An 11,086-nucleotide genomic window follows, 5' to 3' on the forward strand; every position below is an offset into this window, starting at 1 on the left:
AGTTTTGTGCTGCACTAAGTAGGAATTGCCTGCTGCATTAGCATTGGTTAATGATGAACTTGTATGTTCTTGACTTGCATACACATTTTGTGGTTCAAGGAACGTAATTTTTTTCGTGACCTCTTTGTCATAAGCACTTCATAAGTAATACGTAACGTAATATGACTTCCACATAAATGTAAGATCACCTTGTATTATCACATACAGTTTCACAACAAATTGATGGATGACTACTTTTGAAATCTGAAGCCAGTAAATATTATCCAACAAGCAAACTCCGCTTAGAAAGGCCGGATGGAGCCTGATTCAATGGGCCAACCTCAGAATTTTAAGGTTGATGCGCAAACTGCTCGTCCACCGTGCCACAAATTGTGATTGCGGTTTACTATATTTGTTTTGGGGCATACAATTGTCATGTTCATCCTCAGTGTCTCATTCAGGTGTTGTGAAGGGCAATGCCAACTTTTCAAGTCCAAATCGGATTAACTGTGCACATTCAAGTCTCAGTGCACTCATGGAACTGTAATGTCTTAAATTAAATGTGGCGAAGACCGTGATGATGATGCCACTATGCACACAATACAGAATCCTCTGGAGTGAGTGTAGTGTAAAGATTTGATTTAAATAAAGGCAACCAATGAGATTTTCAAATGAACCTCGTCACCAAACTTTGGTCACGTGACCAAATATCCTCATCGAGTATGAGTTAACCGAGCGATTTTTATTCTTTTTCTCAGTTTACTTGAGTCCAATTGCACGTGCACGTTTGAAATACTACTTGAAAACTTGCGCCCGTACAGCTTGGATTTGTTTGGCTTGGAGGTTCGTTTTTCTTGGTTTACTTCGTGGTTAGGAACGGCAGCCATCTTAGTTGCCCTCAACGGCCATGGTCTCGCATCAGGAAGCGTCCGACTCGGTTCTATGCGTTTACTTCTCGGGGGGTCAATTCTGTCAGTCCAACTAAATTTAAACAGCGCAGTGAGGTAATGTACTTGTCCATCAAGATCTTATTTCGAAAATGGCTTTGTTTTTCGGCTTCGGTTTTTCCGCAATCATTTGCAAATATATTTGTTGGCGCCATCCACGGGGCCAAACTTAATGAAATGCACGAAAAGTGTACGATGCTCTTTGAGCGGCATTCTGTGTTGTTAGCGTTAACTCGCAGAGCACAGTATGGTAGCCTAGCATTACGTTGGTTCGCTACTTTGTGATTACTGCAATTTAGCGCGTATTTACTGTCCATAACCACCTACTAGGGGTATACGTGCACATTACAATTTTAGAGTGGTTCAGAATGAGACGAATAACGCGTTCAGTTTGTAGATGGTTCCGCTCGAAAGTGTTTGCTACATGGTGCTAACGAGACAGACGCTAGCGGCCTGGGAAGGCTAAAACGTGAATAGACGTGAATTGAAAGATTAGCGGCGGAAATAAATCAATCCAATTAATTTACGTCGTTTAATACGTTGTAAATGCGTGGATAGTAAGTGTTGGCATCTCTCGTTTTTTCTTGAATTAATTGCATCTTACATATTAGGTACCTCGTGAATGTGTTTTTTTAAATGAACCGTATGGTACGATGTTTAGATTTATATCGTTACAGCCTATAACATAATTTGATTGCTTTCATAAAACAAGGAAATTCAACAAACATGAATAATCCAGTTTCCTCAATTCAACAATTGAAGATGGCCATGCTCTGGTTGATTGTGAATCTATAAACATAAAAAGCAACAATTTGTACCAATTTTATGTTAATGTTGTGAGAGTTGGTTGAAATGATTTGGGCAACTAACTATTTGACCTTTATTTTGTGCAGGATTTTACTGTGGCTTCTTAATATTCCATGATGGACTCTGACATTTTAAATATTGAAGATATTGTGATGGGACGGGGACTGCCAAATCCAACCCCACAAGCCCCCCCAGAAAAACCGGCGGAGCCGTTCAAACGGCCCATCACCCTGAATGGACCTCTTGCTCCAACTGCTCAACCCTGTGAGTAAAACAGATCTTTGTATCACAAGACATTGTGTTGGATCAATAAAAACTGTATTTAAAATAAGATGTCTATTTGCCACTCAATACCATTCAAAGAAAATAAAAATATAAAGGAAAATTGGTGGTTTTGTACGTCTTTCTGGTGGCTTGTTTTTTTGTTTTCAATGTTTTGGCTGAGACGCAAATGTTCCTGACCAAATCTCAGTGTTTCTGACTAGGGGTACACAGACTGAGTGGGATCCTTTTTCTTTTATATGCAGGGTAAATCCTAAATCCTACCCTTTGGCCACAGGAGACAAGCTAGCTACCATTTCAAAAACAGATATGACTCAAATGCACTTAACGTACTTGTCTGGGGTTCTCACCTGTTGCCTTTTCTGTTGTCCTTTCAGACCAGCATGAGAATCTGCAGTGTTTCCAGTGCTTCATCACCTTCTGCAATGCCAAAGCCAAGGAAAGACACATGAAGAAGAGCCACCGAGAAGAGTACAAGCAACAACTTCAACAGGTGCGCTTTCTCGAATCGGCTGCAATTCTGACTTGCTCTGTTTTCTGTACCTGTTTGAAGTGATGTGTTGCAACGCCTGTTTTCAGTCATGATGCTTGTCTATTTTGGATGCCCACATTTCCTCATAAAGTAGCCAGTTATTTCCTCAAAAGCAGGGTAGCAGTCAGCCATTGGTGGTAAACTTTTACTTGATGCAATGCACATCAAGCTATTTGGTGGTCCGCGACTGTGAAAATGCTACCGTATTTTCACGACCATAGGGCGCACTTAAAAGCCTTACATTTTCTTCAAAATGGACGGGGCGGCTAATAAATGTAAAAACTGTCATCTAATTTATACAGTTGTACTTTGAAGGAAGTGAGCTTCCCGATACAGTTTTTATTTATTTTGCAGTTTCCGTAGTACTGCGTAGTATCCGTTTGCGGGAAGAACATGGCTGTCAAAAGAGAGGATCTTACAGTCAAGTCTCGCCAAATTTGCAATTAGGTTGCGATATGAATACATTTTTCGATTACTCAAGTGATGATTTTTCCGATAAGTGACATGGGAAACTATTGCGACTTGTTATTGTCATCCTTTTAAGATAAGAAAAACCTTTACTGTCTCACAATGAAGAAATTTGAGTAAATAATCTTAATCTTCTGTGCCATTCCTTCACAGGGCAACACGCTGTTTACATGCTACGTGTGTGACCGCACGTTTTTATCATCTGAGGAGCTGACACTGCACCAGCCCACACACAGCAAGGATGACAAGCCCTTCAAATGTGGCCACTGCAAGGAGAGCTTCAGAACATTCACTGAAGTGAGACCGATGTTCGATGTTTGTTTTTTGTTTTGTGTTTTTTTTCATTGTAGTTAGACAGTACAGTGACCCATCAATAGTTAGCACGTGTGCATCACAGTTCTTGGTCTCTGGGTTCAAATCTTGGTTCTGGCCCTCTGTTGTGAAATTTCCATGTTCTACCTCTACCTGTTCTTGTGTGGGGTTCGTCAGAGTTCTCTGGCTTCCTCCCACATTCCAAAAAACATGGCTTAAAAATGTCCATTGCCATAAAGAATAATAATTGTGAGCGTTTTTATATATCTGTCTTGTGTTTGACTTTGTCCAAATTCAGCTGGGGTGCGCTTCAGCTCACCTGTGACCCAAATGAGAACACTTGGTAAAGAAAAGAAAGGATCAATACGATACTTCATTAATGTATTTTCTGTTCTCATTTTTTGGCAGCTCACAACACACAGAAGGCACGTATGTCCAGAGAAGCAGTTGCCGTGTAAAGATTGCAACGAAACCTTCCGTAGTGCTGCGATGCTGCGTACGCATCGTCTGGCGCATCACCCTCGCCCCGATGTTGAGACAGCCGAGCATCCGGAGGAGCCCGCAAAAAGTCATCATTGCAAGAAGTGCGGCCAGGGCTTTAACAGTGAGTCTGAGCTGAATGAACACGAGCAGAAGTATCCCGAAGGCCAGCAGTGCAACGGCAGCGCTCCGCCGACCAAGAAGCGTGGACGCCAAATCAAGATTGAGGAGGTGGCAAGCACTGAGAAAAGGGGAAAGCGAAAGAAGAAAGACGAGGCGGTGGTCTGTGAGGAGGAGCAGGCGGCAAATGCAGATGACACTCCCGAAACACCGGCAGCCCCTGCAGAGGAGAAACCAAAAGCAGGTGTAGCAAAACGAGGGCGCCCTCCTAAAGCAGCAGTAGCTGTAAAATCTGAAGCAGAAGAAAAAAAAGGTGCTGCAGCTGATGGCGATGAAGCAACAAAGGAAACCGAAGTTAAAGTGGAAGCTGTGACGCCCAAGCAGCACGCATGTCCCGAATGTGACCTCTCCTTTCCCAGCTCACTTCAGCTGCGCACTCACAAGAAAGAGAAGCACACCGTCCGGAAAGCCCACCCGTGTGGCGATTGTGAGGAGAGCTTTGCCCGGCCCGAGCAGCTGGAGGCACACATGTCACGCGCACATGCCATTGGCCGCTTTGCCTGCCCCACCTGCGGCAAGAGTTTTGGCCGCGAGCGCACTCTGAAGGCTCACCAGAAGAGCCACCCCGAACAGCAGTCAGAGTCCCCCAAAAGATAATCATGACTGGCAGTTCGAGAAAGCGACGAGACGCGTCCTCTTGTTTTAGGATCCTAATTCATCAGCTGATGACGTTTTGACAAATGGTATTGTAAGAAGTTTGGATTTCAAGCTGAATCTTACATGGGACATCTCATTGACTAGCTAAATGTTTCCATACTGTTAACAAAATAATAGTTGTTTTGTAAAAACTAGACTGTTCTGATTCACTTAATTTTTTTCTTTTCTTTTTTTGTGGTGTGAATTTTAATGTTTTTTTTTCTTGTTAACAAAAATAATTTGAAGTGCATATTTTGTCAGCTCTTAGATGCCATGTTTTAAATGTTTGTCAAAAATAATGTACAGCCTCTGGTTCATATGTATTTTTTTTTCTCCACCTAATGTTTTGATCATGGCTCTATCTAAATTAACATGCCTACATTTTTTTAACAGACCACAAAGTTTTGTTTGAGTGGTGTAGATTCAGCGTGGACAATTAATCCACTATAATCATGATTTCTAATGACTGCTCTTTTCCTTTTTCACTGAGGTGAATTTCTATGTCATAGACATTTCGGGAATGAAACGTATGGCTCTATCATGCGAACAGAGTCCAACAGTAAATAATGTATATTAAGTGTCTTTTCTCTGGATTGTTTCTTTCTACTGCTGTGTTTGGACAGTACAAATACAAAATAAAACAGGCTCTAGTCCATGCAGGCTTTTGAACAAGTCCAGTTTTTATTTTCGAGTCATCACAATGCACATGTTACATCTGTACAGTATATGTAATATTAATATATTGGCACGAATCAATCAATGGTCATGGTTCCCATCCCACTGGGGATTTAAAAAAAAGGCAACTGGCTTTTGTAAAGATGCTTATCTACTTCTGATTACTATTGAGGTGCATTTGAGCCAGTTACAAACCACCCTCACAGCTTCTTTCAAAATTTGTTTTAAGTGAATTAAGGTGCTACACAAGCTCATTTAAAACCAGGGACAACCAGCTAAAGTAACAAATGCAGTTGTAAAGGTAGTAATTTTTTTTTAATCTTAAATTGAACAAACGTGAATTTACGATGAGGGTGGCACTGTTGACGAAGTGGTTTAGCACGTCAGTGAATGGTTATTTTTTTATTTGTGCCCTGTGGTTGACTAGTGATAAAACCAGAGTGTAGACCTACCAACCATCAAGTCAAATCAACTTTATTGTCAAATGTGCTCTATTTGCAACATACAGCACAGTTGAAATTTCTTTCCTCTCAATCCCAGGAGAGAAGAGACGCTGCAAGTACCCGCGCCGCCATCAACAGAACAGTAAACATAAAATGACAAAATAATACAACACAATACATAAGACACAGACAGCCATGCGATCTTAACCACTTTCCTGCATCCACTTTTGTTTGAAGCAGTTATAGATGGAAGACCATGTCAGACTCACCGATGTGTGTGGGGGAGGGGGGTCTCCTGCAACACGCATTTTAGAAAATTAATGAAAACACGGAAATTATGTCGCATTGTGTAATGATTAAACCATAAAAGAGTCTCGTCCACAAACAACGTTGAAACACTGTGGAGGCGTTTAATACGTGTAATACCATTCCGGAACAATAGGTGCGCTCTCGTATCCACGGCTACTTCCTGCCTTTGTGGTGCCTTATTTTCATTGCTGCACAACTTGGCTAATAGAGTTGAGCATTCGTTATAATTGCGTCGTCAAACCACAGAATTTTGTCAAATAACTGGAGGACTTGTTCTTAGTTTATTTTGCCACTTACACAGGAAAACTGAATATGTTGACCGTTCGGCTCCGAGACCGTGAGCAGACGAGAGCGGCAAGTCAATCTGCCAGGTGAGCAGCGTGCCCCAATCAGGTGGACTACAGCCGGAATTCCAAGGATGTTTTCAACAAAGCAAATGTGGAGAAAGGACCACGTTTAAAGGATTTAACATGCTTCTAGCTCTTTGACAGGTGCGGCTAAAGACTTTCTCACAACAAGGATGTAGAAAGAGTGTGCTGTACTAACTCTCGCTCTCGACTGTTGGACGTTAAGTGCAGGCCTGGTAATTGGCCGCCGTGACGCCATCAACTATTGAAGACCAAAAGGCAATTTCAGGTGAAAGAGACATTTAGGTATAAGAGACATTTAATCCTGGACGTTGCCTCAGGTCAGGGAGTCTGTGTGGCGGGCGTGAATTGTAGCAGTAACTGAAGTGCATCAGCAACTGTGTCATCTGTGATCACACACGAGGGCATTCCCGTTATTACCACGAATATTAACTACCTCCTTTTGCGTTCCCATCCCCGGCTGGTACAATGTCTGTACAATACACAATTGATATCCAACTGACAGAGTTGGGATTTCCCGACGTCCTCCTGCGTCAGGAAAGCCTCTCTACAACATGTGATGACTCACAGTCACCTTGCCCCTCTCCTGCGTTGACAAGCCCAGACCCACCGAGGGGGAGCCAGCATTTAAAAGAGCAGCCATCCAAGCAGCTCCAAGGCCAACAGGCCCGCTCCTCGACTTGGATTCAGGCAGGTACTGGTCTCCGGGCGTCACCAAGTCAACTTCAATCACCACAGAGTGAAGCGGATGCTGTTGGTGTGGCAACACCCCTGGAAGTCAATGGGAACAAACCGGTGGCACCTCAACAGCAACAGGAGAAGAGCGACTCGGATGATAGTGACGTTTCAGTGGTCTGCCACGAAGATGAAGAGGATGATGAAGATCAAGAAGGGCTTGACAATGGTAGGCCGTGCCTGTGGCGAGTATGGCTGTCTTGTTGAAGTGCAAAATAGTTGAACTACTAGTTTTAGTTGGTGTTAGCAAATCCAGTATAGTACAGTATTTACCTACAATTTACAGAGCACTGGGACCAAGTCCTGCTGTAAATAGAGGAAAACCTTAAGTAGTAATAGCCTATAGATGTTGTATCGTGCCATTTTTACATTCTTATCAATCATATGTGGACAATGAACCGCCGCCTATTTGTTTTTTGTTTTTTTGTAGGCTACAACACTCAAAGCCTTACAGTGTTAATTGATGTTGAGAAATTACAGTATGTTCTTATGAAGTGATACAGTTTGACTGAGCGACTAACATCTTTGTGCGCCGAGGAGGTGTGAAGTTTAGTCTGGGTTGTTAATGTAAGTTACAGAGGGGCAGAGAAGCAAGTGCATGTACCCCTAAATATCATCTGCAAGCCATTTTTTAGAGTGTTTTTTAACTGTTCTAAGATAAGTTTGACAGAAAACTCGATTTTTTTAAAGTCACAATTTGTTGTATATTTACAGTTTAAACTATTAATAGAAGTCATTTTTAACATTGTACAGCATGGCGTCAATTGTTTTGTTTTTTTCCACCAGGGCTCGGTTCCTATTCCCTGTGAATTCCAGGGGTTTACTGTGTAATAAAACTAAAATAAACCAAAACCACTTGCCTTTTGAAGATGTCTCACAGATTTGAAACACAGAGGAACAAAGGTGTTCTCCCTCTGTGGTTGTTTGGGTTACAGTCACTGAGCTGCATTTTGTAGGGACAGAAGGTCCTTGTTTACGATGGATTGCACTTTTTGCACCAATAGCAAAATTGTCATTTTTATTGTCATGAACTTAAGACAAGAATGTGACAATCTCACACCTCAACCGTCATTGTCTTCTCTACAGAGGTGGCTAATTCTGGCAACTACATCTGCAGTGTGTGTGGCCTGCGGCTCCCCTCTGACTTTAAGCTCCAGGAACACATGAACCTCCACACGGGAGCGCGCCCGTACCGCTGTGCCGAATGCGGCAAGCGCTTCTCGCAGGTCCACAACTACCGTTTGCACCTGCGCACGCATGGCCCGAGCAAGGTGAACCGGCCGCACTGTCGCATCTGCCTCATGTCGTTTGCCTCGCAGAAATCACTGCAGCACCACCTGTCCAATACTCACTTCGAGAGCGAATTCTATGAGTGCGACCTGTGCAAGCGTGTGTTCACCAGTCTGAAGGCCTGCGAGCATCACGTGGCCTTGCACAATTCCATGCCGGAGGTCGTCTGCGAAAAATGCGGCCGCCATTTTACCCAGGCAAAATCCCTCAAGCGACACCAGAAGAAGGCATGCTACCGCATCTACAAATGCACCGATTGCTCCGAGACATTCAGCAACAAGGACTGGCTCCTCAAACACAGCTTCTCCCACCTCGGCCTCCTGCCTTACACGTGCATAAGGTGCCACAGTCACTTCCGCCTAGCCAAGCTCTACCGACAGCACAAGTGTGAACCCGGGCGCATCCACTGCGTGGCTTGTCTGAGAGAGTTTTCAAGCCAGGGAGACTTCCTGCGACACAAGAAGGACACGGGCTGCTGGGGCAGCTGCGATGTCAAAGGGAGAAGCTGTGATGTCAAAGGGGACGAGATTCGATGTCTGGAATGCGGCCTCAGCTTTAGCACCGCTGAGGAGCTCAAGAAACATGGCGGGGCTCACCAAAGGGTCCTCAAATGCGCAGAGTGTGGGAAGGGATTCCGCTCGGCCTTGTTGCTCATGTCCCACATGGGCGGCCATGCCGGCAACTCTCCTTGCCTCTGTCAGAGCTGTGGACTGGGATTTCCCCATCAGCAGAACTATGACAGCCACTTGAAGACTTGTGGACAAACACCCCAGCCTCTCAAACCTGCGGTAAGTGTGGACTAGTTGATGACATTTCCTACATCAATTGAATGATTATTGTCAGCAGTACCTCAGCTGGTTGTGCATCATTTGTTTCACAACATGATTAATCTGTCATCAATTCTGCACAACAAATTGATTATTATGCAATGACGAACAAATTGACTAAGAGTTGGATAGAAACGTATTTCTTTGGTTGTATTAAGTTTGTTGAGGTTTTATCAAACTCAAATCCACCCATCCTGGTATTTCTCATGACTGGTCTTCCTCAGGCTTCCATCCTAGGGCCCCTTCTATTCAGTTTTTACTTGCTTTCCCTTGCCCATATTTTACATCATATCTTGGCCCATGCACTGCCCTTTCAGAAAGTTAGGTCATTTTTGCAAAACCCTGCTCTTTGCAGTTTTGAAGGCGTCGTTGCCTCATTTTCCCGTGCCTGTCACCACATATTTTCAGAGTGGGCTTTTTGCATGTGAATCACCAGTACGATAAACTTGTATTTCAAGTAGGGCTGCTGATTTTGTCTCTTATGTCCAGTCTTCTTTTCCTTGAACGTTGTGGGTTGTCTTTTTGCCTCATCATTTGACCTATATATATAATTATTCAATTAATCAACTGTTTTTTTCTATTATGGAATTTTATTTTGCCAAATACTGGAATTGTCATCTGCCTCAAAAAATCCATATTAGTTGTAACTCATTGTTGATAGCTTGTAGGCGTACTTTTTTTATGACCGCATCATGTGACAGAGATGACTGGTTTGACGTGTTTACACAGACTTTCAAAATAGAATTTCTTTCAGACGTTGCTGGTAAACCTAAAAGTAGTTGCCACAAATGTCAAAACATCTTGTTTTGACATGCGGTGCTCATTTGAAAGAAATAAAGGCTCCCGTTTCATATACCCTGTTTAATCATTTTTGTTTTTTGTATCATTTTAGACTGCTACAAAGAAACACCCTTCATCTAAGAAGAATCTTGAGATAATTCCCACCACAGATGATACATTGAATCCAGCACCAGCACACCCAGTGCAGACCCATGTGCCAAACACTGCGGCACCTGTCACCAACTCTCCGGCTCTGCAGTTCTCGACAGGGGATGAAGCCGCCTCAGATAGCTGCTGGAAGATCACCCTTGACCAAATCCCCCCGCCTGGTGCTAATCTCGTCCTGTTTGTTCCCGCCAATATAGAGGGCCTGACACTTCCGCCCGGGATCAAACACGTAGTCCCAGAAGTCCAAAATCTAGGAGCGCACCGCAGCTTTCCTCCTGGTCAACATCTTGGCATGTGGCCTGCTATCCAAGATGCAGAGTGCGCACCAATGGATTTAACCAAGAAAGATCCCAATCCAACACATCCTGCTGTGGTTAAAAGTGAGCCGATGGAGTATGAGGTGACAGGAGAGGTGGCGAGACAAGAATTGAACGACTGTGTTGTGGATCTTTCAACAACATCCTCCGTAATAAAAACTGAGACTCAATCTCCCGACTCAACATAGAAGCTGTCGGGAGAAATTAAAATGGAGGTTGACTTTCTATAAACACCCGAGACAGACAATAATACAATTTAATGGTTACACTTAACAGACTCAGATGTTTAGGGGTCCTCAGCAATACTAGTATCGTTTAGGTTAGTATACATCTGTTATTCTTTTAAGAAAAACATTCCTACCTTTGGCACATTGGGATCATTTTATTGAAAATAAAAATTGCAGTGTTAAATGGTACTCAATACAATTCTTGCTCAATTTGTACAAGATTTTTTTTAACCTTTTTTTATGTGTGACAAAAATGCAAACACATAAAGGATATAAACTCTGGGTTTCTTATTCTTCAATACTTGAAATAATGTTTGAAGCGTC

General features: G+C 43.1%; 2 protein-coding genes across 3 annotated transcripts; both read left to right on the forward strand.

Moving 5' to 3' along the window:
- The first annotated feature begins 670 nt into the window (after positions 1–670).
- znf576.2 (zinc finger protein 576, tandem duplicate 2) lies at positions 671–5,295 on the forward strand. 2 transcript variants are annotated; one of them, XM_086114543.1, is made up of 5 exons: positions 671–822; positions 1,820–1,997; positions 2,393–2,508; positions 3,169–3,312; positions 3,736–5,295. In XM_086114543.1, exons 2-5 carry the CDS (start codon positions 1,847–1,849, stop codon positions 4,582–4,584), a joined length of 1,260 nt encoding a protein of 419 aa, XP_085970669.1. In that variant the 5' UTR covers positions 671–822; positions 1,820–1,846; the 3' UTR covers positions 4,585–5,295. The 2 variants fall into 2 exon arrangements, with proteins under 2 accessions (XP_085970669.1, XP_085970668.1); XM_086114542.1 differs by lacking the exon at positions 671–822 and adding an exon at positions 832–983.
- Positions 5,296–6,219: 924 nt separating this feature from the next.
- On the forward strand, positions 6,220–10,946 carry LOC147203652 (uncharacterized). Its single transcript, XM_086114602.1, has 3 exons — positions 6,220–7,322; positions 8,240–9,231; positions 10,163–10,946. The coding sequence occupies exons 1-3, from the start codon at positions 6,887–6,889 to the stop codon at positions 10,721–10,723; spliced, it is 1,989 nt and encodes a 662-aa protein (XP_085970728.1). The 5' UTR covers positions 6,220–6,886; the 3' UTR covers positions 10,724–10,946.
- Positions 10,947–11,086: the final 140 nt, after the last annotated feature.

This window comes from Hippocampus guttulatus, chromosome 6 (genome assembly GCF_054856545.1).
Source record: "Hippocampus guttulatus isolate MCC_2025c chromosome 6, RoL_Hgut_1.0, whole genome shotgun sequence".
Classification (NCBI taxonomy): Eukaryota; Metazoa; Chordata; class Actinopteri; order Syngnathiformes; family Syngnathidae; genus Hippocampus; species Hippocampus guttulatus.